We start from the raw sequence: 27867 nt of genomic DNA on the forward strand, positions 1-27867 counted from the left end.
AAGCAGTGGTATCAACGCAGAGTACTCGCGCAATACGAGGCATGAAGCATGAAAGTGATGGGTGGTAGGTGGTGGGGTGTGGTAGGGGGTGGGGGATGCGCGCGCGGCGCGGCGCCGGCGCCCGGCGCGCGCACCCCCCCACCCTCAACCCCCACTTCGCGCGCCGCGTGACCGCGTAACGCGCACCACTTGAAGGTCGAACGTCGAACGCGCCGCGCACATCGACATCGACACTCGAAAAATAGACAAATGGCGAATGGCTAACCTCCGCTAAACAGCAATCGCCTACCGGCTACTGAATCGCTAGTGTGGTACAATAAGATCGATTGCAATTGGTCGATTTGCTTACTTCTCGTTGTGATGCGTCAACCGAACTGTCGGCTGTTTTGATTGGCTATCGGATAGAGAGTTTCTAGGATTTTGAGAGTTTCTCGCGAATGTTTGTCCAAACAGCTGATTGGTCGTCGAATCAGCGTCGAGAAAAAAATTCCTACATACGCGTGACATTCGCAGAGACGTCACGTCAAAGCTTCCCAGACTGCATCGTGCTTACATTACTGAAATTACGCGCTATAAACTTTCGGAGAACGATGCGGGAGAAGCGTTGCACGGATTTTGGTGTTTTTTTTTGCTGATCGGAACTTTCGAGTGAAGACTTTCGCGTGTCCGAGAAGGTATCGCGCGATTCTCGGCGAACATTTCGCCGAGCCGAGGATCCTCTACACAGGTTTTCGCATTCTTGCAGCACGAAAGAGAATCAGTTGCTGCTCGTCGCTCGGATCGAAAACGCGCGTGAAGAAAATCTGACAGTTTTTGTGCCACGCGGCGCCTCTTCTCGCCCGGAAATGCGCGACATCAACGACGAGGCGACCGCGCGTCGTCCCCGGAACGTAGAATTCTCCCGCGTGCATCAACGGAGCGGCGTAACCTCCAATGTTGTCGGATGCGGCTGACTACTCCTCCTCCTGACACAAAACAACAATTCGGACTGAGATTCGTAGCACGAAGGTTGCTCCACTTAGAACGTGACGTATCTTCAACCTGGTGAACCTGGTGAACTTTATTCGTCCGTCGTGAATCCTTCGTCGTCTCTCTACTTCTTCGTCTCGCCGTAATACACTCGCCTTACGATTAATTTTTAGGATTTTTCTATGAACTCCTGATCCTTGTGATTAATTAAATTTCGTCGACAACGCAAATATGAATACATTGAGCACCGTGAGTGGCGGCGGCGCGGGCGACAAACGTCTGCCGGAAACGACTGTGCAAACTGTGGCACAGAACTTGACTACGATGCAGAATGTACAGAGTGTGCAACAGAATGTACAGAGTGTGGTTCAGAGTGGTATACAGAACATTCAGACTATTGTCGGCTCGGTGACACCCGGCAGTGGTTTGGTGGGCAAATCGATATCCCTGGACACGAATTCGAAGCTGACCATAGTGAAGCCTTTGGCATCCTCGGGGGCTACCTCGTCAGTAGAAACCAGTAAAATAACAACTACGGTAATTCCAGTATTCAATAAGTATAAGTTGTTTTTTTTTATACACAGCAGTATTTATTTCAATTTATTCATTCTGCATTATATGTACAAAGTATCTGGTCAAGTGAAAGGCCCCTATCTAACCAGGTGGGGAATCTACAACAGCTGTTGCCAATCCAAAACTATTGGTGGAACACCTTCGTATATAGAGGTTATATAGAGAGTAAATATGTTTAACAATGAATAGATTTAGAGTTGCAATTGGACTTTTAACAGGTCCTGTGACTCTAAGGACGCATATATTCCATCTCAGAATTGCAAGATAGAAAAAATGTCAAGATTGAAAAAGAATACATGCTTGATACACGGATGAAAAAGAAGACATGCTTGTGCCTTTGAAATACAAAAAATATAGATCCAGGGGCCACAGGGGTGAACAGCCTACTGGGAATTAGAACTTCATGATTCAAATCTTGGGTTAATGTCTTAACTTTACTCTTAATCAATGGGGTTCAAATATATATTAATAATGTAACTTAAGATCTGATATATAGATTTATACTTACTGCTATTACTATTATTATTTTATAAAATAAAAGTATATCAGTATATATAAAAAAATATGATTTTTATATAATTCTTAATAGATAGTAAAAGATAGTAACAATTCTTTAGATAATTTATATAGATTTTCTACAATATATTTTCTATAGTATATATTTACAATAAATATGACAAGTATCGAGAGTTATTATAATGTTTTAATACTCATATATGCACATCTTGTCATATAATAAGTTTATTAATATCAATTTTATTGTTTCTACAGTTATGTTCTATAGGACCTACAGTGAAAATAATATCACCAGGAATGTTAAATACTGTGGACAGGCAAAACCAACCACAGACACAACAATTGACACAACAAGCAGTCAATATGCCAGCCACATACCACGTACCGCGAGGACCCGCAGCGGTTGCTAATATCTCTGCACCTAGATCAACAGTTGCAACTCCTATTGTCAGAGCAAATACAGGACAAACTGTGCCTACTACTAGACCAGGGTATGTATATTGAGAATAAAGAAGACCAGGATTTAAAAAGATAGAATTTTTCAAGATGATAATAACAAAGCAAATAGAATATAATCTAAGAATGCTTTGATTTCGAGTTAGAGAATCAATGTCTTATTAAGACTCATTGGAATTAACAAAGGACAGTGATAAAATTTTAATTAAAATTCTTTTTTTTTAATCTTTTTTGTAATAAAAATAAATTGGCAAATATATAAAAACATATATGCAAAATTATTTTAATAGACAAATCTATTGAATTCTTATCTGTATCATTTTTTTTTTTATAGTAATACACCAATCTCCAATCCCCAATGGCAACCTAAAACATCTGTCGTATACGCGCAAAGTGTACCTCAAAGACATCCCGCGCCTCCAGTCAGTAGAGTCTCCAAACCATCATCTGCCATATATACGGGGCAACAGACACGACTAATCACACCAACCAGTCAGGGAAGATCTGTTCAAGCCATGGTCACTGGTAGTCCGTCCAGATTAATAGCGCCCATCTTGCAAACGAATAATATTACCAGACTTCCAGTTGCACAAAGCAGACCGCCGACGCCGCAAGTAGTAACTGTATCGCAAACTTCGCAAACCGGAAGATCATCAACACAAACCATTCAAGTAAATTATATAATTTAGATATATAAAATATGTAAATTATATAATTTAGATATATATATATGTATATATTTATACACACACTACACATGTAATATTGATTAAGATTTTTCACTTTATGTTTATTTTTTCACACACTTTCAAAAACTTACAGTTGTCAAACATAAGTTGAACGTGAATACCGATGCGTTCGACCCGGAAATGAAGGCATACGTAAACGGTTGTACAATCTTTTTGGATTACATCCTAAAATCGAAAAAAATGTACAATTAACGTATTTATAAATTCTTCATTATAAATTCTTCATTCTCATAAATTCTTTTATTGAAATGTTTAGCCTAGCCAATCCAGCAGAGCTGTAACCACTACGAAGCGTATAACTATACCGGCACCTATAGATGCGGCGAGCAGAATTAGCAGCACGACTTCAGTTACCATCGGTTCGGTGGAAACGCCAGGACGACAATTGTCAATTAACACAGTAGCCGGACCATCGACCGGTGCCGTCAGTCATATCGTTATTCCTTCGCAACAAGTTAGTCATGTGTGTGTTTTTTTTAATTATCATTAATATATAGAAAATACAGAAAATTGCTTCGAGATTAACGAGTAAAATATAAATTCAACAGATTCAACAGCAACAAGGTGGACCACGTGTCGTTCAAACCGTTGTCACATCCCTGTCGAGCTTCAGTACGGTGTCGCAAGTGATTACGACGACCGCGAATACGCAGTCGAACGCGATGCGTATACTGCAAACGGTCCCAACGACAGTTGCGAAAATCACAGGAATGTCTTTACATCCTCTGCCCATAGTACCCGTGAGGGCTGCACCGGCACCAGTCAAAGCCGCTACTGCACAGCCACAGAATATCGGACAAACCGTCCAGATTAAGCCGGTGCAACCAACTAGCTTACGCGTATCGTCTACCAACAGCGGTACAACTACCAGTTCCGCACAACCGGTTCAAGGACAATACATAGCTCCGCCGCATACCACCACTACATACTATTCCTTTGAGACTGCAGGTAAAATCATTATGATTAAAAATTGACAAACATGGGCGTCCATAGGAGGGGGTGTTTATTATTAATTTTTATGAAACATTGTCATTGATTCAATTATATTTCAATTATGTTTAAATAGCAGATCAGATATATAATTGTTTTAATTTTATCGTGTTAAATCAATTTAAATCATTATTAAATCATAATCATGTTAAATCAATTTTGCTTTAATTATGTCAGGTGCGGCTAAAAATTTAAATCCTGTATTAGCGTCTCTACCATCAAGTAGAAGGGGCATTTGTCTTCCCTTGGAATCAGTCAAAAATTAAGCATTTACTCTTCTTTTGAATAAACATTGGAACTTATTTGCATATTTAATATAAAAAATTAAGAAGAAACAAAAAAATGTTAATCATGCCCCCCTCCCCCCTGGAAAAAATCCTACAGACGCCCATGCTGACAAATGACCTATATCTTCTAAATTTCTTTTTCATACCTCTCTACAATTAAAAAAAAATGCTGAAAAACTATTGTACTTTATTTTTCAGGAACATATTCGCCATTTCGACAGGGCTCAGTGCAACCAGTACGATTAGTTGTTGAACCAGGATATGAGGAACCTCATGCAGGTAAACCTAATGCATCTCCCAGACCAAGCATCCTGAGAAAGAGAGATCATGACAATTCACCTGTTAAAGGTATGATTATATGAACTTGTAAAAAATAACTAAAGCAATAGTGTCACATTTTATAAAAAAGTATTATTATATAGATAATAAAGAATAGGAAAAATATCACTAACAATATAAGCCATTAAGGAATCTTGTATCATGTTAAACAATTTTTTTAATATGTTTTTTTATTGCTTCGTAATGGTAGAAATTGAAGAACTTTTAGTATTGGTTTGCAATAATCTACATTGATTTTTTGTGTACATATCAGCAAAATATTTACATGTACATAGCTATAAATAATTACATAGCTATAAATATTTACAAAGCTATGATCATTTATGTATAATATAACTTGATCTTACAATTAGTTTGCTAAAGCTGTTCTCAAAGTGAAAAGAATACTAGCATAGAAAATTTCAAATAAATTTTCTTTATATATTGAAGTTGTTTCACTGCAACTATTTACGTCTTAATCATAAATTTTTTTTATTCTCTATTCTTGGATATATTTAAATTGTTTAAATATCAATTAGATCAGATATATAATCGTTTTAATTTGTCATGTTAAATCATAATTTTTTTGAAAATAAACTGGCTAACATAATTCTTTTTTAATTATGTCAGGTGCGGCTAAAAATTTAAATCCTATATTAGCGTCTCTACCATCAAGTAGATCGATCAGTCCGCCATTGTCGCCGAAAGGAGATCTGGATGGTGGTGGATGCCAAAGTTCCGGATCTACGACCGTATCTGCTACATCTTCACCTGGTCTTGATGAGGAACTTGAACAATCGAGAATTACTATCAATCCTATTGTAGAAATGTCACCAAGAAAAAAGCCTCGCAAACAACAACTTACAGGTGTAGAATTAACTGAACCTAGATGTACAGAGGAAGAGATGCAATTTATTACAGAGGAGAAAATGAAAAGGGAAAACAAAGAAGAATCAAAAGAAAAGTTATCTGACAAGAGACAAGTCTCCAGTGTCCAAAGTGACATCAAATCATCTAATCAACAAACGGAACACACAATAAGAAACCGACCTATTCCAAGTTTGATAGGTTTGTAAATATTTCATTTTTATATATTGTCTATATATAGAAACATATATATGTGTGTGTGTGTTGATTTTAATTATATATGTTATAAATTTTTTTTCTAATCAAATATTGCTCGTTTTCAGGTTCTTCTTGGAAAAACAAATGGAGTGTTAGACTACACCATTATAGAAGACCTAGTGATGTTCGACCTCGCGAAGAGAGAAGACCTACAGTTGCTGAACTGGCACAGCAAAAACATGTATTACAGAAACTGAATGGATGGAAAGTTTATCATCTTACTACGCAAATGGAAGACATTGCAGATCTTGAAAAACAGGTGTGAAAAATGTTGATTTGTCATATTTTTTGGAGCTTTCGGTATAAAGTAGTAGTAAATAATTTCTATTATACGTATTATACGTTTTACAGGTACACGAAAAGTTAAAAACTACTTTAATGCTACTGGAATCACAGCAAACAGTTAAAACCAGACACAATGATGGGCTGGAGCGTGTAAATGAATTGATTAAGGGAAACATGCAGCGCAGTAGTTTAATTAGCGAAGGAATGAACGAAGCACGCACGCAGCTCGTCACCATATTTCAACATAAGGGTCCTATCACTGATCTTTTACAACGCTGTGGTAATAAACGCGCTCAGAAAAAAAGGGATAAATAAGCTGTTATAAAACCGAATGAATATGGAAGATGTTTATAAACTTTCTGAAAGAAAAAAGTTCAAAAGAAATCTATTTTTATCTGTGTCAGATTCTAGAGATATATATATATATATATAGGAATATAAATAAATGATTTTATAAGTCTCGAAGACACATGACTTTCACTATGGATAACAATATGTTTATAATTTTATTATATAAATATGTTTTTATTTTAATATAATGCTTCTTACTCCTCTTGCCAAACGTCTTTCTATTCATTTCATTTCTGCCTCCAATTAATTTATGCATTGATATAAAGTTAATATCTGTTCAGCGACACCATCTCTTTAAAAAAATTAAAACATTGAATTCGAATGAAGATTCTCTTCATTCATTTATACTTTATATCATTTATACTGTTTGTGATGTTGTCATGGAGATAACAGATCTTGTATATGTATAGGAACTATACTTGGTGAACAGAAACCTTTACAATCGTATATAACTAAAGTGTGCGTTTCGTCAAAATCAGCATACAAATCTAAAAATATAACATGTGGTGGGGATATAGTCATCCGCTAGATCTGCAATCTGAGGTGACTCAGAGAGAAGACCAAATTTCAGACAATCTTGAAGTATTGATTGTAGGTGCTGGCGATGCGCGACACATCATGAAGACATTAGCATTATCTTACACGCATCCCGATCGAAGTATCACGTATCACGTTATCGAACCGACTTTGGAACAAGTTGCCAAATCGATACTTTTATTGAGCATTTGTTTAGAAAGAAATCTAGGTATGTACAAGTAGCAATGAGCCTATTCTAAATGAAAAAAAATACATGGCATAATTATTGTAATATGAAGGATTGCAGGAGGCAACGCGATACTATCTGGAGATTTTAGGAAATACCCTCTTAAGACCGGCTACGGCCAAATATTTAGCAAAATGTACTAAACAACTGATCGATATTCCAACTCAGACCATTGATTGTCCATGGTTATTGTTGGAAAAATTTAAGCATAAAGATAGAGATAATTTAGAATGCATCTTTAAGTAAGTTAACGCATATAAGAATGTAATATTGCAAAAGAATATTTGATTTTAAATGATAGAAATACTTAATGTATTTTCGAGTATTTATGTAGCATATTTGTTTAAGATTTTGGACGCGTGCAACATGCGAAGGAGTCCCTATAATAAATTATTGGGATCGCAGAATTAGAAAATCTCTGAAAACGCGATACGATTGCAAAGAAGGTGTTTTCGAGTGGGATTATTATATGGTTTTAAAGCCCAGATGTATTAATAATCTTACGATACAAGAATATAGGTATGTTTTGTAAGCATATAATGTAAAAACTGAATACAATGCTACTTTAAGTAAAATTATATGATTTCAATGATTTCAATATTCGAGCGACAAGAAGACATACATGCTCAGTGAATTATTATTATTATTATTATCATTAATTAGATTTTGGAGAAATAATGGAGTAGCATTTACATGGCTCGAAGGTGAACCAGCCAGAAGCAATCCGACTCTAATAAATAACATAATACAATATGGATCTGGTTTTGTACATTATGCGTATTTAGGAGACATCGTAAATGGTCCCTATTTTACTTGGGCTGCCATCGAAAAAAAAGAGGACAAAAAGTAAGACACACTTTCCCCCAACAAGAAAACACAATTTCTGATAAATTAAGATAATTAAATTAAATATTTTAATTGAAAGATTTAGGGCAACTGATATTGCGGAGCGTGAAATAATGCGTGCAATTCACGAGATAAGAACTAAAGAACCATTGTGCGAAGATTATGTGGGTGCTCATAGAGATGCCTCTATTCTAAATGGTGTTATAGTAAACGAGATGCCAGACATCGAAATAGAAAACGAATTATGGACCAATATCGGAGACAAATCAAATAAAGAAAAAATTTCTTGGGTGGAAATACCAAATCACAAAGTGCGTTTATATTACTACTTAATAAGTTAAAGAATATTTTGTGCACGAGTTTCAATTTTTTGTTTTTGTTTTAGATAATCTTTCATCCTGTAACATCGTTGGAATCCTACAAATCTAAAAGCGAATACGTAAATAGATTTCATCTAGTTTGGGTAGCGCACAATATGACAAAGCAGTTAGAAAATTTGGTACCATTAGCATCGACAGGTGCATCGGTAATTGTAGAATCGCGCAAATATCTAGCGGATCTGCGCAAAGAGGATTTGAAGAACTTTACTGAAGAACTGAAAGATCTCGCACAAAAAAATGGACTTCGTTCACTCCACGATTTTGATTCCAATGAGCATGTTTTTGCCCGTTTCTGTAAAAATTAAAAAGCGCAGTTGAGCAAAAATAAAGGAGTTCTAATCGATAAAGTTAAAGAAATGCGGATATTATATTTAAAAGAGAATATTAATTTTAGACTGAATTGGCAAACATTAAAGATTTTCGATTCCATATAGATATTAAGATAGTTTAAATCTAACAATAAGTTTCTCTCGATGATGAACAGAGTTCATCAAATGTTTTATTGTATTTTTAAAAAATTTATGATATTATTTGACATATAAAATGGAGATGTAATTTATTTTGTTTTATGAAAAAATGTAATATATGAAAGAAGCCACAAAGAAATTTTCTTCATTGTTTTATTAAATACTATATATTAATATATATACAATAATTATATATATTATTGTATTATATATTATAATATATATTTTATATTATTGTATTATATAATATAATTATATATTACACATATAATGTTATGTTACATAATATTATATGATATACATAATTTTTACATAATACATAATATTATTACATAAATAATAGATTTATACAATAATAATAAATATATAATTTATACATAATTCCTCTCTACATAATATAATCAATAATAATTATTTCAACCAAATATACAAAATATGCAAATGTTTGTAATATTTGTTAAATATAATTAATATTGTACTTTATATTCTTGTACTGGCAAGTTCTTTAGTTATTTCAGATATTATTTTCTGATCTTTTTTTTCCTCTTCTTCAGATTCCAAATCACTTTGTGGATAATCAGAAAGTGCTAATTATAAAAAAACAGATATATTAGAAAAAAATAAATATAGAACACAGTTACAGAAAGAAGAGAGAGTACTCTTACCACATCTATCTATTTTCTCCTGTCTGGCATCTTTTAAAAATTTCTCTTGTACCGCCATCGCTTCTTCAGTGTTTGTGCAACGAGCATACTTTTCCAATAGTTCGCCATTCACTTCTAAGAATGAGTGTCCCCATCGAAATTTTTCGAGATAGAGCTTAGCCTCATTTGGGAATCCAGTTATAATTAAAGTAGCTGCTATAGCTTCGACACAGCTCAATTGATAAGGTTTTCCATAGTTTATTGGATTGGTAGCAACCAAAAACGGCAATATACGAGAATGAGACATTTTCAATTTATGAGAGGGAGTGTTGTTTATACGAGACCAACTGCAATCCACTACCGCACAGCCATATTTTTCCACTATCTCACGATCCATCGATGTTACACACTGTAATAAAAATATTTCAATATTGCGCCTGCAACGTCGAGACTGGGGTGGTTTCTTTCTGTTTATTAACTACCTCTTTACCAAGTGGAATAAGACACAAGCCTGGAAATAGAGTGCCTAATCGCAATATCTTTATCAAGTTATGTTTCACCAACTTCTTGCCGGTACATTTCTTAGGATCACAGTTCCTCATATCCCACATAGCCACGTGAAAGGGTAACGGCCATTCGTCTATCGGTTCTGAAAATATTCAAATATTCAATCCCGACTGTTACAATAAGAAGCCCATTGAATTTCGCGAAATCCATCTAACCTGTCTCTTCATTCTCCTTGTCCGATCCCTCCGATTCCATGTCCCTTTTCTGATGGTACCTCTGCTCTTTGCCAAGAACATGTCGGGGCCTTCTTTGCAACAATTTCTTCTTATTTTGTTTCCTACGTCCCGACATTTCTTATTCAAGCTGCTTGACGTATTATCTTCCACTGTGCACTTGACGTGACCCGAGACCCCAAGTTCCCCCAAGTCGTATCTAATCTAACCTAATCTAACATTTGTTGTCACGTGACATTAACCTGACAAATATCAGCTGTTGGATTTCAGCGCAGTGTTGCCAATTTCAGGGGCGAGCCGTGGCGGCTGCGCAGAGGTGGTGGTGGGGGGCACACCAAACCACGTGACGCAGCCACGTGATGCAGTCACGTGACGAAACGGCGCGCGCACCCCCGAGCCCCCAACATGCCGCTCCCCCCACCACCCGCCACGGCTCGCGGCTCCCCCTGAAATTGGCAACACTGTTTCAGCGTCAAAAGACGTCACACGTGACTAAAAACAAAGAGATATCAATTCGTCATTGTTTTCATTATCTTTTCCTCTTTGTCCCTCCAATCTTTAAATAGATATCTATCTTATTTTATTCCGTTCAGTTAAGAAGGACAAATTTATAGCTTTTCGCTCGCTGATCGTGTCGTCTGAAGATTCGAAAGAATAAATATTTGACAAAAATAGTATACATAAAAAAAAGTCTGAATTTAAATATATATTGAATAATTTTATAAAGACGGAAATATTCTTAATATAAAAATAAAAGAAAGCACGTTGATATTTTGTAATTTATTAATTGCACGCATTTATATATATATATATATATATATTGCGCAAAATGCGAGGCGATGGAAATAAAAAAACGCTCCCACAATTCTTGAATGTCACGTGGTTACGCATAGTAATGCCGGATACCGGATACCTGTAACGAGTGTTTGTGTATTACGCCTTGAAGAAAATTTGAAGAAAAATGCCGAAGGAATTGGGTCGATCCTATCGATTAAAGTCAATGAAAGACTCGACTAAGAAGTTTATTGTTAATCCTTTCACGCTTCGTGCAAATGTCTTACGACGTTATATCGGTAAACTATCAGACCTATCTATCCAATTTTGTAAACAATTGGTTAGATGATTAATTTTATTACGCGCACTTTTTGCGCAGCTTGTGTGTATAAATGTATTTACGTTTACATTTTTCCAACAAATTTCGCAGATACACTTTAATTTATCGAAACATTAATCTCTTGTATTTTTTTATTTATCTCTTTTTACGCATGAAGCTATATTTATTGCATGTGAGAGGATAAAATGAATAATGTAGAGAATTTGTATATACAAGATGCTATAATTTCGGATCTCAATAAATTAAAACATAAATTCGTGACTGGCAATCTTATTCTCTTCTCATGTTCTGTGTAGTTTAAATTTTATAACTTTTTATATCCTTATCATCAATGATAATTGAATTCCTTCAAAAATTATAATGCACCTTTTGCAATGTCATCTTTTGTTTTCAAAATTGTGAAAAATTAGATTTGTATGAAAAAAGAATTTACAAACAAGAACAGGAATAATAAAAAACTAATTTTTTATTTATTACATCTTTATAAGGTTCTTTGAATAGAAACTTTTGTATCTTATATAGGAGAATCTCATATTCATGTACTTATATAAATATTTTCTTTCACATAAATTATACAAATTAATAAACTTATGTATAGATAATATAAACTAATTAAAGAAAAAAATACTAAATTAGTTTGCAAGTACATTTTATAGTACAAAAGAAAGAACGTTTTTGTATATTGAAAGTATGCACATTGTAATTAATATAAGTTTTGTGTACATTCTTATGAATTTCAATTATATATAATAAAATATTAAAATATTAATCTCTCTCTCTCAAAAGTAAATTTTATTAAAATGTGAATTGTAAACTAAAGTCATTATGAAGAATAATATTAAAGATTCTTCTGAATATATTTCTGAATATGTAGTCACTATTTTATACAATTTCTATCTGTTTATAGAATCAATTGATGAAGATAATATGAGACCCAATAAGCAACTATTCACCAGGTGTGTTCAGTCAAGTTCATTTAGAAGGTTTTTGGAGAATCGTTTACCTCGACAAAAAAACAATTTTCTACAAAGATATGAGTATAATAGAGGAATCCAAATTAAAAGATTACAGAATCCACATAATAATGAATTGATGTGGTATAGAATTAATGTAAGTGCTATTTTTCTTACATAATACGCATCATATACATACATTAAGATTTAAGATAAATTTTTTTATAAACTTCTAATATTACTTATATATCGCAGATATCATATGGCCACAAATATGAAAAAGATTATATTATAAATGCTTTATTAAGCTACATGACACCTAAAGTATTCGTTCCAATAATGGTAAATATAATTTCTTTTTTTTTAAATTTATATTTTATTCAACATTTACATAATTATTCTATATATGTTTATTGCTATAATATATTGATGATATAAAAATTCACATGATAAATTCTAATACTATAATTTGATATGGCTTATTTGCAGTGAATGACAGGAAATCTTAAATTATACTAATGTTTAGCAATATGATATATTAATTTAAGATTTTTATTCTTGTTGCAGTTATATATCAAACTATGATATCAAAAGTGAGAAATTATATGAATTAAAAGACATTTTCTTATTAATCTGTATTTAAAAATTAATTTCTGTTTGCAAGAAAATAATTTATGTAATTTTTTCTTTTAATGTTATAATTAAAAACGGCTGCAATAAGAGCAAGAAACATTAAACTGCATATAGTAATAGACATATGTATTATATTACAATATAATAGATAGAATTCTTAAATCTTTATGACTAAATTCTGTATTTACTTGTAGTATAAAAGAACAGAGAACGGAATTACTTTTTACGTCGACAATTACAAGATGGCACGCGAATTGCTAAATTGTAATCGCAAAATCACATTGATAGACGGCTTCGTACTACAAGTGTACATAAAACAAGAATATCCATATTACGAGATAAATGATAAATATAAAGAACAAGTTAAACAAACCATACTCAAGAGATATGTGCAAGAGACCAATGCTTTGAATTTGTCACAATTTCATCTAGATTCTGGTTGGTATAATAGGATTAATAAATCATAATAAATAATAATACTAAATTTAAAAACTGATTATTAATTAACGCAAATAATACTAAAGATTTTTTTTATAATTTATGTATATATGTCTTACAGATCTTGTTAATGATTATTTCTGTGCATTACATCATCCTGTAATATTAATAACCGTGTTAAATATCGTGGGCGAATATATACCAACATTGGAAGCCTTGAACTTAGAAAGCAATAAGCTGCAGAGGATTGATAAACTTATGATGCTAAATAGAAAATTCTCAAACTTGAAAATTCTGCACATTGGCGATAATAAAGTGAGTCAAATTATATATCATTCGGTTTTATTCGGTTTTATCATTTATGTTTTTATTTATATTTTTGCACATCCAGATAAAAGACATATATGAGTTGAATGCTATTAAAAATCTAAAACTGGAGGAACTAAAATTGGTTGGAAATCCTGTCTGTGACAAATATGAATCTCAACAAAGTGACTACATTTGGTAATATATATGTGTATATATATTATTTCAGTATAATTTTTTTTTCGTTAAGAAAATGTCGAGAATAATTTCTGATGTTATTCAACTTTGCAACAGCAGTTATTGCATTTACTTTTATACTATTTAAAAGTATGAAAAGATTAGTAAATGTATGTTTTTTAACGTATAATTTCTAAACATTGATCTTACACAAGAAATCTATTTTGAATTACATCTAATAGAACACATTTTATTGCATGATTGATTTATTTAATATTTTATATTACACCACATTATATTATTTATATCATTTCTTCTGTTATTATTTCATAATAAGAAACGTATCTTATTATACAATTAACATATAGAACTCTTACGTGGACTTTTCTTTCTTTCTTTGTAGTGACATCCTGAAATGGTTCCCGAAGCTGCTGCGTCTGGTGAGTATCTTACATATTCTTTGTTAAACGGGTGATTATCACTGGCCACCTTGTATAAGTACATTTGAATTTATATACCTTTTCATATGGCATAAATTTTTGTTACATTGTTCAAAAGGATGACAAGGAATTACCACGACCAATTGGATTCGATGTGATTGAAGCTACCAAAATACCACAATCACAAAGGATACTTTTTACTGATATAAAAGCGCAGCAAATTGCGTGCCAATTTTTACAACAGTATTTTACTATATTGGATAGTGAGAATCGTCAATTTCTACTTGATGCATACGAAAAAGAGGCACACTTTAGTATGACAGTAAACACTTCCCATGCTAACAAGTAAGTGTCTATGCAGCTTCCAAAAGATTATGATATTGTCTCATAGGTATTGTTTCTGCCTTAAGTATTATTATAATATATTTTTAGTATTTTGACTATCGTCTAATGCTTATAAAGTAAAATTTCTTTTCGCAGATTATTTAGGTATCTCATAAATAGCCGGAATTTATTCAGAATATATGACACAGCCAGAAGACAGCAGTTATTGAAGTATGGTAGATTACCTATTGTTTCTTTTATATCAGAAATGCCACAAACAAGGCATCTTTTGGATACCTTTACTATGGATATTGTTCTTGTTGCAGTAAGTTGTTATATAATTACATAATGGTGATTTGTACATTAAATATTGCACAAAATAGAGACAGACTTATAGATATATATTTATATTGATAATTTATTTCTTGTTTATAATTTATAACTTATGTTTATAACTTGTTGATAATTTATTTCCTTCACAGCAAGCAATGATGTTTATCACGATAACGGGTTATTTTCAAGAGCTTAATAGTGAGGAACAATCCATCTGTCACTTCAATCGAACATTCATAATTGTTCCGGAGGGTGATGGATACTGTATTCGCAATGAACAATTGCATATTAATCTGCCAACTGAGGCACAATTGAAGCAATTGAGCCAGCCGATGCAGCTAAAGACGCCGGAGCTGTTACCCACCGAGACTTTGCTGGAGTCTACAGCTCCAGAATTAAACAAAGATGTAAGACAACAAATGATAGAGACATTGAGTCAACAAACAAACATGAATCCGAAATGGAGTTTAAAGTGCTTACAAGAGATGCAGTGGAATTATGATAATGCATTCACTGCGTTTCAAAACTTCTTCAAATGTGGACAAATACCATCAGAAGCATTCACAAAATGTACATGAGTAAAATAATTCATCATTATGATTCTTGTAAAACACAGAACTTTGTATCGTACTATTCATGTTTGCATTTTTAACGTACAAATTTTTCTTTATATTTTGCATCAAAACTTGAAGACAAAGATCAATATTAGAAAGATGATACAATTTTATTTAAAATCCGTCTTGTTTTAATTTACATTAACAAAAATGCTTAAAATATGCAAAAAGAAGTTTATTAAAAATTATCAATAGGAACTTGAAGGACTTTATGTTGCAATTTTTATGAATTTTTAATAAACTTCTGATATTTATACTATTCAGTGGTTATCAATGAAAGTATTACAAAACTACAAATTTTCAATGGAATTATTTATAAGATAGTTTTATCTAAAAACTCTTAAGGCTGGATTATAGAGGCCGTAAACTTTTTCCGTAACCGTAAATTTAAGGATTCAACCAATCGCGTTGCTTGATTCGGCAACGTGATTGATTGAATCCTTAAATTTACGGTTACGGAAAAAATTTACGGCCTCTATAATCCAGCCTTTATTCTGTTTAAAAGAAAGTTTACAATAAATTTTTTGATATGTATGATGAAGATTTGTAATAAAATGACAGTAACTGATAACATTCCAAAAACAAATCTATATATATTTTTCATCGATGCCACTGTATTAATTTATGAAAAATGTACGAACTGTTATGTAAACACAGATGAATGTGTCATGATAAAATAAGTCGGATTTCAATGTATTTTTTGATCAGTTGGGAAAATACTAAATAATTCTGTTATAGATTACTTTCTCTTTTAAATCTTTAAGTTTTGATATATAATATAAAAATTTCTTTAAACAATTAAAGTTATATTAAATACAGGGTATAGATTATAGATAAAAATATTGTTAATTTTCTGTTAAAATATGGAATTCATATAGTATATAATAACTACACAGTATTCATACCAAAGTAATCATATCAAAATACTTTTTATAAAATTAAAAAAGAAATTACTAATAGTTTTACTATTAATCGCTCTCGCGATCATACGCTTTTAGGTGTTTAGAACATACATTATAATTTTTAATTTATGTCGATTAATCTTTTCGATTTATATGAAGAATGAGTGAAGAAAGAAATTGATATATGTTTACATACTCATGGTCTTTATGTTGGTTTGTTAATGTTTTACACACATATATACAGAGATGATAGATATATTGTAGAAAATATATATTTTTTACTTAACTTGTGGATAAGATGCAAGAAAAAAGAAAAAGGAAAGTTAGAATATATATGAGAGATTAAAGAAAAATTAGATTATATATGAGAGATCTCCACATAATATACAGGATTTTATATTTTATAAAATTTTATAGAAAATAATATATTTTATAAAATCTTGTACATATTTTTGTAAGATTGATAAACCTATAAGTAACTGAAAAAAATTCTATTTATACTTGCGAGAAAACTTTTCTATAACCTTTTGAGGTCACTGTGATAATTAGTATGTTATAGTTAACATAAAAAAGTTTATATCGAAAAGATTAAATTGATACAGTTCCTAAATGTATACAGTTCCTTTATACGTTATTTCCTTAAAATTATATTTTTTAAAGATAGAATATTGTATTCTTGTTCTAATATATACTAGATTTTTTATTACTTATGCGGATAAGCCAAATTTATTTTTATACATATTTTAAGTATAATTAATATTTAAGTTAAATATGTTTATATAAGTTTCAAGTAATTGCTTAGATAGGACATTTGCTCCTCTCTCTTTCTCTTTTTTTTTTTTAAGAAAATTTATAGAACTAAAAGTTGATACAATTCTCTCCTGAAGATGAAATATGCATATATATGAAACAATTTCTCGAAATTGTCATATATAATATGTAGTATTGTGTGTTACAAATAAATATTTGAATAATTTTTTATAAATTTAAATAGTGAAATATACAGCTTTGGAATGTGTAACAATTGTTATACATATATCATTAAAGGAGAGCGCTCTCATTGCAGTATAAGTATAAATTATTTAACTACACTTTAAATTATTCACAATAAATTTGATAATTTTATTTCACGATATATATACCTATGTTAATGCTGTACAATAACACTGTGCAAAGCATAAAATTCAATAGAAATGTTATTCTACTGAGAAAATGGCTTGTATTTCACAGTACACAATGAGAAAAAAAAGATGCAGCGCAAGAAAATGATATTTTAAGTTCCAATTCCTAGACAATATATAGCCTAATTTCTCATAAGAAATCCACAGGTATCAATGGCATTATTTATACATGCGGTACTTCAAGCGATAAACCTGTCAATCAGTTCGAATTCTATATGTCGAGTCCAGTATTTATCGCATCATATAAAAAGAAATAAGATGCAATTTTCTTTATATCGGTAGATATGCATCTAGATGCTGAAAAAGAGAAGAAAAATAATTTATGTTTACATATTTGTATGCTAAACTGCGACATTATAGTGACTAGGTTCTCATTATCAATGTCATATCATTTTAATAAGAAAAGCAATATGTGTGTGAGTACTCTGATATGTCTCTCTCAAATGTCTTTTTTGTATTCTTATATGTATATGAATATGACAAAAATTAATAGATACTTTAATTTGTAAAACTATGCGAAGAGAGAATATCCATTTATATTATAAATATTACATAAACAGATTACATTATTCTTCTTGTTTCTCAGAGGAAAAATAATGTAAATATAATATAATTTATACATGTATTACTCAAATTATTAATATTATATATGTATGTGTGTGTATATATGTGTGTGTGTGTGTATGTGTGTATATATATATACATATATATATATATAATTACATATTATTAATTATAATTATACATATTCACATCACTTTTATTAATTTATATATATATATAAATTAATAAAAGTGTTGTGAATATGTTATAATTAATTATGTAATGTATAGAAATATACGTATATATATTTAATAAAATAAGTTTAACACATTTTTTAAAATATATATTTACATTTTTTAAATTTTGAATATTAAAAACTCCTCTTTTTGTATGAGCAAAGTACTGTGATTGTATAAATATTAATAAAAAAAACATATGTCCACATAAAACTGTAACATTTTGTTATTTTCATTATATTTTAATCTAACTGTAATATGGAATATATATAGAAAATGTATTTGTTTTTGCATTTAACATCAATAAATAAGTTCAATTTTTCGAAAAAGGAAGAATGATGAGAAAATAATTAAAAGAAATGAAACTAAAACGAATCGATCTAAATAAAATAGAACTAAATAAATATAAATAGAGATTTTTGAAAATATATGCATGACGAGAGAGAGAGAAAAAATAATGAAAAATATCAAATGTATATATAATTCCTCTCTAAAAAAGACATATATATATATATATATATATATATATATGTATATGTTATTTAAATAAAATGCGTCATTTTTAGTCGGTAATATAGTGTACAAGCAGATGAATTGTATGATTGTGGTTGCGGTCGAGAATACACTACGAATGCTTTGAAACATCATTCTATCTTTATTCTTCTGGAATGTAGAACAAAGATAGAATGATGTTTCAAAGCATTCGTAGTGTATTCTCGACCGCAGCCTGTATCGAAATTCGTTCGAAAATTCGTCTTATTTAGTACTTCTTCGCAAGATATGTTCTCCTAATACATACCTCTTTGCAACATATATTCTCCGTGTCATCTCTCGCCTGAATTAATAGTAAAACATCAGATGCAAAGAAGTGTACATTAGGAGATCATATCATGCGAAGAGGTTTCAAAAAACACGATAATATGACTGATTTTGTTGGCTCTACTTAACCTATATTTCCTAATTATAAGTAGATGACTCTTCCCTTTGTTTCGTAGAAAAATCCAATAAAGAAGAAAATGTGGAGAAGAAGATAGTCACATATACGGAAAGCACGTGAGTAGTGTTTAGGTTTGAAACAATTTTAAAAGCATTTTTGCTAATTTTGGTTAATTGAAATTTATCTCAATTTGTTGAAGATTTTAATTAAAATTATTTCAGAACGAGAAAGAGATTTTATAATACATAATTATTCATAATGGAGAGAGAAGATGTAAGAAAAACGACGGAACACAATACATATTCAGAAGATGACGATTCTTTACACATCGCTTCAAGGTGTTGGGAACGTGTTACAGATGCTGCTGTCAAGGTATATATATATACATAGAAATTTTGACAAGTCAGTGTCAAAGTATAGGCATGCCTCAATGCTTGTGTGTCTGTGTATATATCTCACAGTACTGTTTTATATTTAATTCTATTTTTAGACTGGTTACAGAGAAGGGATACAGGATGGAGCGGATTCTGTTCTACAAGAAGGATTTGACATAGGTTATAAAGATGGTTTTGAGACAGCTTTTACATTGGGAAGATATAAAAGTCTGGCTATCAATTTATCACCTACCGTAAAACATCCTGTGGATATAACCACTGTTTTCGATAAAACTAGACGAGGTACATGTTGGATATGCAGTATGGAATCGCAAAATAAAACTTGGAACGAGAATATTCAATTTTCTGAAATCATAAGTAATCAGAGAACACACTCTGCGGCAGTAATAAATAGGCTAAATGAATACTTTGAACCAATTTTAAATAAATCTGGAATTAAGATTAACAACTCTTTAAAGTAGACATATTTTAGTATTTATAACACAAATAATGTTAGTTGAATAAAAAAAAGATTATTAAAATTACATAATACTTTTATAAATATGCCTCACTGTAAAAATTAATTTCCTTATATAAATTTTTATTAAGATGTTTGAATAATTATGTGACTCAATCATACAGAAAATTATTAATAATTCATGTTTTTATAGATATAATCCTTCAGGAGAGCCTTCTTTCTTTCGATACAGTACGCTTTCTTTAGATTTCTTGAAATCGTCGCTAGTAACCTTCATGCGGCGTTCACGTAAAGCCATTAAACCAGCTTCCGTACATATTGCCTAAAAATATTATTTTCTAAATTAATATTTTCAATTAAATTAATAATTAATATATTTCAAATTAAAAAAAAAATAACGAAAAACATTCGTATAATAACAGTACATATAATGCAAAATTAACTTTTTAAAAGAATTTCTTACCTTGATATCTGCACCAGAGAGATCATCCTTTGCCATAATTAGCTCTGCAAGATTCACGTCAGGTGCCAAAGTCATTCTACTCGTGTGAATATTAAAGATTCTTCTTTTGGTCTTTTCATCTGGTAGAGGGAATTCTATTTTTCTATCAATACGACCGGGTCTGATTAAAGCAGGATCTAAGGTCTCTATTCTGTTGGTAGCCATAACTACTTTCACATCGCCTCTGCTATCAAAACCTGGTAATCAAAAAAGTTCTATTTAATATTAAATCTATACACACACAAGAGATATTTTTATATATTTTACACAAGAAATTAACATACCATCAAGTTGATTAAGTAATTCCAGCATTGTTCTCTGAATCTCCCTTTCACCACCGCTATTGCTATCGTATCTCTTTGTTCCTACTGCATCTATCTCGTCTATAAAGACAATGGAGGGAGCATGCTCTTCAGCAACTCTGAAGAGTTCTCTCACAAGCTTTGGGCCATCACCTAGATATTTTTGTATAAGTTCAGAACCAACGACTCTCAAAAATGTAGCTGATGTTTGATTAGCTACAGCCTTAGCGAGCAATGTCTTCCCTGTTCCAGGTGGTCCATAAAGTATCACACCCTTCGGAGGCTTAATACCCATTTCCTCGTAATATTCTGGATGGGTTAATGGTAATTCTACAGATTCTTTAATCTCTTGAATTTGAATATCAAGACCTGAAAATAACAAAATATTCATGAATTATACTTTTGAATTATATTTTTATATTTTAACTTGTTTCAAAAATAGATCTTTTTTTTTTTAATTTATGATTAAACGTTATATTTGGTTACATTACTTTAGAAGCTTCTAATTAAAAATCAACAATTTTAATAAAATATTAATTAAGGATTTATAAATATAGATAAATGTAAATATAATATACCTCCAATATCTGTATAGGTCTCTTGAGGAGCCTTTTCAAGCTTCATCACTGTAACCATAGGATCTGTATCATCTCCTAACACACCAACAACAGCATGAACTTTATGATTTAGTAACACAGAGCAACCAGGTTCCAATTGATCTTTATCCACAAATGACAAGATGGATACATAATGCTCGGAGCCAACTGAGGTGGACACTATTGCATGATTGTCATCTATTATTTCTTCCAATGTTCCAACAGACATTGGTGTCCCACGAAGATCGTCCACTTTCGATCTTTCCTCCTCGTTTTTCTCTTCTTGCGGCTTCAAGCGTTCCTGATTCCTGATGAACTCTTCCTCCATCAATAGGTAATCCTTTATGCGTTCCAGCTTCAACAGTTTCAGTCTACAACGTGTGTGAGGAGTCACTTGAGGCAGTTTTAAAGCTGCATCTGGCCCTTTAGTACGTCTCTTCTTTTTACCCACTCTCGTGGGAATTGGTGGTTCATACTTCTTCTTCTTATCTTTGTCATCCTTCTTGTCCCCTCCGCTACCTCCAGTACCAGATTGGTTTTGACCCTGTTATAATTTTTATTACATTTGTCATATTTTAAATTAATGCAACATCAAATTCCATGTATATATTAATAAAGAAATAAACTTAAAAAATATATACATTAAATTACTTAGAAAAATTAATAAAATATTCTCTTGAACAATAAATTTTTTATATTAACTATATTGTAAATAAATCTTAATTTATTATACGACGAAAAATATTTGTTTTATATTTATACAAATTTAACTAATTTATTACATATAAGCTTCTTTTATACAAAAATTTGAAGGTAAACTAACATTTGAAAGGTTAACCTAAGAAAGAGTATAAAGTAGTATAAATGCGAAAAAAATGAAACATTAACAGCAGTAATTAATTTTTATTGTGCTAAATAACGAAAACATTGCTTTATAACAATAAATCGTAATAATGTTTCTTTTTAATCTTGACAGACTTACCATTTTCTGGTTAATGCTTGGCTGTTCTTCGAAAGGGCGAAGTCATTCGCCAGGATTCGATTGTACATTATCGATATAACATCGATTCTCCCACCACCTATTCCTATCGATAGCGAATCTCGATTGCGGGTAAAATAAAGAAATATTCACACGGAGAGAAGCCTTTTCTCCGATTCATCTAATTCAATTTTTCAAATAATTTCTATTTTGATATTAACTAAAAAAATAGAATAGAATAAATATGTAAAATAGATTTAATTTCCAGACACAAGAACAATTACATTAACTAAGAAATGTGATAATTATTCGTCTCTCTTTCTTCGTCTTTCTGAAATTATACTCCCAAAATGATTATTCTCTGATATACTGTTTTTTTTAGAAATTGAATCGATCGTTAGCTAATGTTGTATAATATAGCTGTGTATTAATTATTAATAATTAATCATAATAATATATTATAATTATTATAATATAATTATTAATTGTATTAATTATTTATTATTAGCAATGTTATTCAAAAATTTTTCATATTACTATATTGAAATGATACAAAATTTAAGGTTTAATCAGCGTGCTTTATATGCGTTTCGTCGTTAAATATACAAACGTATTTTACAACGGGGCTAAAAAGTACATATCTTCACGATTCATTGTAGATCGACAATGTAAAAATAGGGCCAGTTTCATCTCCGATTAATTTAATGGGCCGATTAAATTTAAGAATTGCAAAGTTTAAAACTGATGAACTTTATCCACATTTATAATAAGATGTCTGTGCTTTGCAGTTGGCAATTTTTTAATTTAATCGGTCGATTAAGATAATTGAAGATGGTGAAACTGGTCCATTAGAGTGATAAGAACGTTGCATCGATAACACACGTTATTATCAATACAACGTACCTTAATTCGCGCGAGTCTTCGCCTTGAATTTTTAACGATATTTCGAAAAATTCATACAGAATTCGGCAGTGTGTCCATTATCATATTGTATATTAACGTATTGTTAAATGCCCCACACTCTATGCTGCAAAACACGTTCTATCCCACGTTGGTTCTTTTTTTTATTTAAAAACAATTTTGATTTATACAAGATGGCTAATATATCCCGCTTTCCTTCGAGTGCAGAAGTTTCCGATAAACAGATCCCGAGATACTCGAGATAAGAAGTACAAGTGCAAACAATAATATATCACTCTCGCATTTTTAAAGATCTATTAAATCGCGTTATGTATATATTATATATACTCATGGTCGCAATTCAACAATGCTAAACATTTAGATTGGTGAGGTTTTATTTTAGCTTTGAGATCTACATCTAATAAAGTATTTTCTAGCTCGACTTCCGTCCCTCTGCGCTCACATCTTCGCTCAAATTCAAGCGTGATGCGTAACGAAGGGAATAAAAATATACGTTCGTGATACCGCGACGTTTCGTGCGTAAAACACGACGACCGATTATACAATTACATTGATCGATTGTCGTATCAAAAAAATTCCGATAACAAAAATCGTTCAATATATAATAGCCAGATTAACGTAAGTACAAAGTAAGAGCGACTTTCACTGTAAGAATTCAGAATTACAGAGACATAGGACTAGCATGTTTATCGTTATTCATGACTGCACTCGCCACGTTATCTTACGTTCAGCTTAGTTAGAGATTGATAGATTCGAAATGAAATATCGAAACGCGTTTTTTTTTCTGAACTCTCCAAAGGTTTCTGAAACAGGAAAGACTTCCTGCCGAGATTTTTATGGACTGTTGCGTCGCGTTTTTTTGTTTATTCACGATGATTATAAAAATCGTCAACACACGCATTAACACGCGCGACAAACGTGTATTCCAAGTTATTAAAGGCCAGCCAAGATAATTCTAGGATCTTCTATGGCGTCTTTGATCTTTCTTAGGAACATTACAGCTTCGCGTCCATCGATCAGTCGATGATCGTATGTCAAAGCTACGTACATCATTGGTCTAATTTTAACCTGGAAATATAAAGCGTTAATTGTTAGTTTACACATTAGAACGAAACTGACGAATCTTAATAAGGATTTCGCTGAACTTTACCTCTCCCTTAACGGCGATCGGTCTCTCGAAGACGCCATGCATACCGAGAATTGCACTTTGCGGCGGATTAATGATGGGAGTTCCTAACAGGGAGCCGAAAACTCCACCGTTGCTTATCGTGAAGGTGCCGCCGTCCATGTCCTCGACGGTGATCTTCCCTTTCCTGGCTTTATCGCCTATGGCGGCCAGAGCAATCTCGATCTCGGCGAAATTCTTATTCTCCACGCTGCGTAGCACCGGCACGACGAGTCCCTTCGGGGTCGCGACCGCTACGCTAATGTCTACGTAATCCCTATATACTATATCGGTGCCGTCTATCACGGCGTTTACCACGGGTTGATCCTTCAGAGCGTAAGCGCTGGCCGCGACGAACGGACTCATGAATCCAAGTTTGATACCGTACTTTTTCGTGAACGATTCTTGGTGCGTTTTTCGAAACTCGATAATGCGACTGTAAATTAATAATGCGATATTAATTAATAAAAAAATAAAAAGCACATACATTGAACATCTCATGAATAAGATCTTCAAAATTATAACAAATGCGACTTCATATCAATGGAATTACCTCATGTCAATTTCATTGAAAGTGGTCAACATGGCATTCGTGTTTTGCGCGTCCTTCAGACGTTCCGCGATACGCAGACGCATTCTGTTCATCTTCACCCGTTGTTCTGTCCTGGTGCCGATTATCTCGCGAGTATAATCAGTGGGAGGTAGTTGAACTCTCGCGCCTTCCAATGACTGAAAGTACACACCGTTCTCGTTAATTATTTCTCATCGTACTCCTCAAAAGCTACGTGATAATTATTTGTCATTGACATTTACCTGCGCGTGTTTGATGGCCGCGACCGGCATCGACGCGATAGGGGTCTGAGCTTGCGGAGGAGGTGGTTTAGCGGCGGGTGGCGGAATCGACGCCGCCGCGGGTTCTGGCGGAGGAGGTGCTGCTGCTTTGGGCGAAGATGGTGGTGGCGGAGGTGGAGGTGGAGGTGCAGCCGCAGCAGGTTTCGGTGCTTCTGCCGCGGATGCAGCAGCTCCGCCGGTCGCACCGATGTCGATGCTACATAACTTCTGTCCTGGCTTCACGGTATCGCCGTCATTAACGAAGAGCTCTTTTATGACACCAGGTCCGGGCGATGGAACGGGAACCGATGTCTACGAATAAACGAGATTAAAGTGAGAGAGAGAGATTATATAAAATATATTATTATATATTATATAAAATATATATTATTTATAAATATATATTATATATATAAATATATATATATATATTATATAAAATATATTATATAAAATAAATTATATAAAACTCTTACAATACAGTGATTGTATTTTTTACTTTGGGTTCAAGTATGATAAAGAAATAAGAAACTAAAATCTGTACCTTGTCCGTTTCGATTTCGCAAAGAACATCATCTTCCTTGACCTGGTCGCCAACCTTCTTCTCCCATCTCACATCGCCCTCGCTTACACTTTCGGCAAATGCAGGGACTACAACTTGCCTGATCTCCCCTATTTTTTTTTTTTAGATAACAAAAGATAGATTAATTCGAGTTTATTGTGCGTGATCTTTGAAAAGCGTAATTGAGATTTAAAATATAAATATACTTACATAATGCTGAAGTTGAATGTATATGTCTCACTTGATTTATCCAATAACAGTTTGCCTTATATTTTCTACATCTACAGGCAAAAGAACACTTTATAATCTTTCCTACTTTATCTTCCATTTTCGAAGAATCAAAAGCAATTAGCGCAGCATCGAAAAACTAAGGTTTCCAGGCATGTGCGTAGAATGTTATTAAACTTCTATATCAACAGTATATTTGAACAGCAAAAATATATAGTATGTATAGATGCAAAATAATGTATAAACAGTGTTACTTACAATGAAGTTTTGACATTGGGCGCATGTTCCGCATGGATAACTACAGTGCGCCCTGTATAAAAATAATAAAAATTTTACATAGTTAATAGTTTCCTGTTCTATAATGGATTTCTTTCGATGTTATTTCTTTTTCCTTTTCACAGTTGCTACTCTCTCAGAATCTTCATTATACTCTCGTCTTAATAAATCTCCAATTAACCTTACCTTGACTATACAACGATCTCGTGACCTGGAAAAAGAACGAGTTAGTTTAGTTAGTCATTTCATCATTGTTACAAGACATACTCGATGACGATCCGGTTAAAAGCCGCGGGTTCAGTCAGAAAAACAGACGATTGATCTTATGAAATATTCTCTGACACGGTCAGAGATAAAAATAGTCATTGTTCCACCATTAAGAGAAAGAGAAAACGGATCATCGGCCTCGCGGTTTTTACAAGCGAAATGATTAATCATCATATCCAGATGTTCGTCCATAAACACCGGTCTCGGACCAAGAAGACTCCTCGGAGAGACGTTTAAATTGACAGAACGTGACGCGTGACGAGTCACGAAGGTGTCGACGAAGTGATATGTATGTATATTATTATGTAATCTTGGTCGCGGTGAGAGAAAAAGATTAAAGGTGCTACCTCGCGCGAAAAACGAAACGAAGAGATTCTCCTTGGACAATTTAATCTCCAAGAGCGATATAAATATCAGAGGCTATCGATGACGAGGAGAAAGAGAGAGAGAGAGAGAGAGAGAGAGAGAGAGAGAGAGAGGGCGGGAAAGCCGGAACATCATCCGCGCGTAATAAAATCTTACCCTTGTCCGTAACACGCTACTCGGCGTGATTACGCGAGGCACGAAACGCGAACAGTTGGACAGCATCGCGGCCATCCTGCGATAAGGTAAGCGTACACTCCGAACTCCGAACGTCCACTCGCGCGACTGGCGGGCAAAAATGACGGCGCACACCGGAGACGAGGAGGTTGGAAGAAGGATAAGAAGGGAGAGCGAGAGAGAGGGCCGAATTAGATAACCGGCGGCATCTGTCAAGAAAGGACGGCACTAGCTCTGTTGTCCTGTATTTCTCAAT

The 27867-nt window shown here is 32.6% G+C and overlaps 7 protein-coding genes across 11 annotated transcripts; 4 read left to right on the forward strand and 3 right to left on the reverse strand.

Moving 5' to 3' along the window:
* The first annotated feature begins 423 nt into the window (after positions 1–423).
* On the forward strand, positions 424–6748 carry LOC145949117 (uncharacterized). 3 transcript variants are annotated; one of them, XM_083058876.1, is made up of 10 exons: positions 1369–1506; positions 1598–1961; positions 2314–2549; positions 2849–3185; positions 3520–3726; positions 3812–4211; positions 4739–4888; positions 5489–5926; positions 6049–6242; positions 6335–6748. In XM_083058876.1, the coding sequence occupies exons 3-10, from the start codon at positions 2356–2358 to the stop codon at positions 6581–6583; spliced, it is 2169 nt and encodes a 722-aa protein (XP_082915002.1). In that variant the 5' UTR covers positions 1369–1506; positions 1598–1961; positions 2314–2355; the 3' UTR covers positions 6584–6748. The 3 variants fall into 3 exon arrangements, with proteins under 3 accessions (XP_082915001.1, XP_082915000.1, XP_082915002.1); XM_083058875.1 differs by lacking the exon at positions 1598–1961 and having other exon boundaries at positions 424–1506; positions 3520–3717; XM_083058874.1 differs by lacking the exon at positions 1598–1961 and having other exon boundaries at positions 433–1506.
* A 162-nt stretch (positions 6749–6910) lies between these two features.
* Positions 6911–9198, forward strand: Dnaaf3 (Dynein axonemal assembly factor 3). The gene is made up of 6 exons (XM_083058877.1): positions 6911–7364; positions 7435–7624; positions 7731–7901; positions 8046–8228; positions 8308–8539; positions 8614–9198. Exons 1-6 carry the CDS (start codon positions 7121–7123, stop codon positions 8911–8913), a joined length of 1320 nt encoding a protein of 439 aa, XP_082915003.1. The 5' UTR covers positions 6911–7120; the 3' UTR covers positions 8914–9198.
* A 238-nt stretch (positions 9199–9436) lies between these two features.
* On the reverse strand, positions 9437–10689 carry LOC145932475 (18S rRNA aminocarboxypropyltransferase-like). Its single transcript, XM_083031449.1, has 4 exons — positions 10442–10689; positions 10202–10368; positions 9741–10128; positions 9437–9662 (listed from the first exon to the last, which is right to left on the reverse strand). The coding sequence occupies exons 1-4, from the start codon at positions 10575–10577 to the stop codon at positions 9556–9558; spliced, it is 798 nt and encodes a 265-aa protein (XP_082887575.1). The 5' UTR covers positions 10578–10689; the 3' UTR covers positions 9437–9555.
* A 372-nt stretch (positions 10690–11061) lies between these two features.
* LOC145949120 (nuclear RNA export factor 1-like) lies at positions 11062–16140 on the forward strand. The gene is made up of 10 exons (XM_083058878.1): positions 11062–11532; positions 12481–12683; positions 12782–12868; positions 13354–13597; positions 13719–13912; positions 13989–14101; positions 14484–14520; positions 14639–14865; positions 15001–15169; positions 15327–16140. The coding sequence occupies exons 1-10, from the start codon at positions 11421–11423 to the stop codon at positions 15753–15755; spliced, it is 1815 nt and encodes a 604-aa protein (XP_082915004.1). The 5' UTR covers positions 11062–11420; the 3' UTR covers positions 15756–16140.
* Positions 16141–19325: 3185 nt separating this feature from the next.
* LOC145949122 (uncharacterized) lies at positions 19326–20514 on the forward strand. 3 transcript variants are annotated; one of them, XM_083058882.1, is made up of 4 exons: positions 19338–19553; positions 19649–19706; positions 19818–19962; positions 20081–20514. In XM_083058882.1, exons 3-4 carry the CDS (start codon positions 19849–19851, stop codon positions 20444–20446), a joined length of 480 nt encoding a protein of 159 aa, XP_082915008.1. In that variant the 5' UTR covers positions 19338–19553; positions 19649–19706; positions 19818–19848; the 3' UTR covers positions 20447–20514. The 3 variants fall into 3 exon arrangements, with proteins under 3 accessions (XP_082915009.1, XP_082915008.1, XP_082915006.1); XM_083058880.1 differs by having other exon boundaries at positions 19339–19553; positions 19812–19962; XM_083058883.1 differs by having other exon boundaries at positions 19326–19706; positions 20092–20514.
* Rpt2 (26S proteasome regulatory subunit Rpt2) lies at positions 20498–22885 on the reverse strand. Its single transcript, XM_083058879.1, has 5 exons — positions 22825–22885; positions 21825–22386; positions 21229–21615; positions 20906–21141; positions 20498–20764 (listed from the first exon to the last, which is right to left on the reverse strand). Exons 1-5 carry the CDS (start codon positions 22825–22827, stop codon positions 20630–20632), a joined length of 1323 nt encoding a protein of 440 aa, XP_082915005.1. The 5' UTR covers positions 22828–22885; the 3' UTR covers positions 20498–20629.
* A 493-nt stretch (positions 22886–23378) lies between these two features.
* Positions 23379–27786, reverse strand: LOC145949123 (dihydrolipoyllysine-residue succinyltransferase component of 2-oxoglutarate dehydrogenase complex, mitochondrial). The gene is made up of 9 exons (XM_083058884.1): positions 27594–27786; positions 26991–27015; positions 26787–26838; positions 26511–26581; positions 26283–26410; positions 25721–26050; positions 25461–25636; positions 24893–25343; positions 23379–24810 (listed from the first exon to the last, which is right to left on the reverse strand). Exons 1-9 carry the CDS (start codon positions 27666–27668, stop codon positions 24676–24678), a joined length of 1443 nt encoding a protein of 480 aa, XP_082915010.1. The 5' UTR covers positions 27669–27786; the 3' UTR covers positions 23379–24675.
* Positions 27787–27867: the final 81 nt, after the last annotated feature.

The sequence above is a fragment of the Prenolepis imparis genome, unplaced genomic scaffold, assembly GCF_030444845.1.
Source record: "Prenolepis imparis isolate NDT839.2.m4 unplaced genomic scaffold, iyPreImpa1.0 SCAF_2, whole genome shotgun sequence".
NCBI classification, from domain to species: Eukaryota; Metazoa; Arthropoda; class Insecta; order Hymenoptera; family Formicidae; genus Prenolepis; species Prenolepis imparis.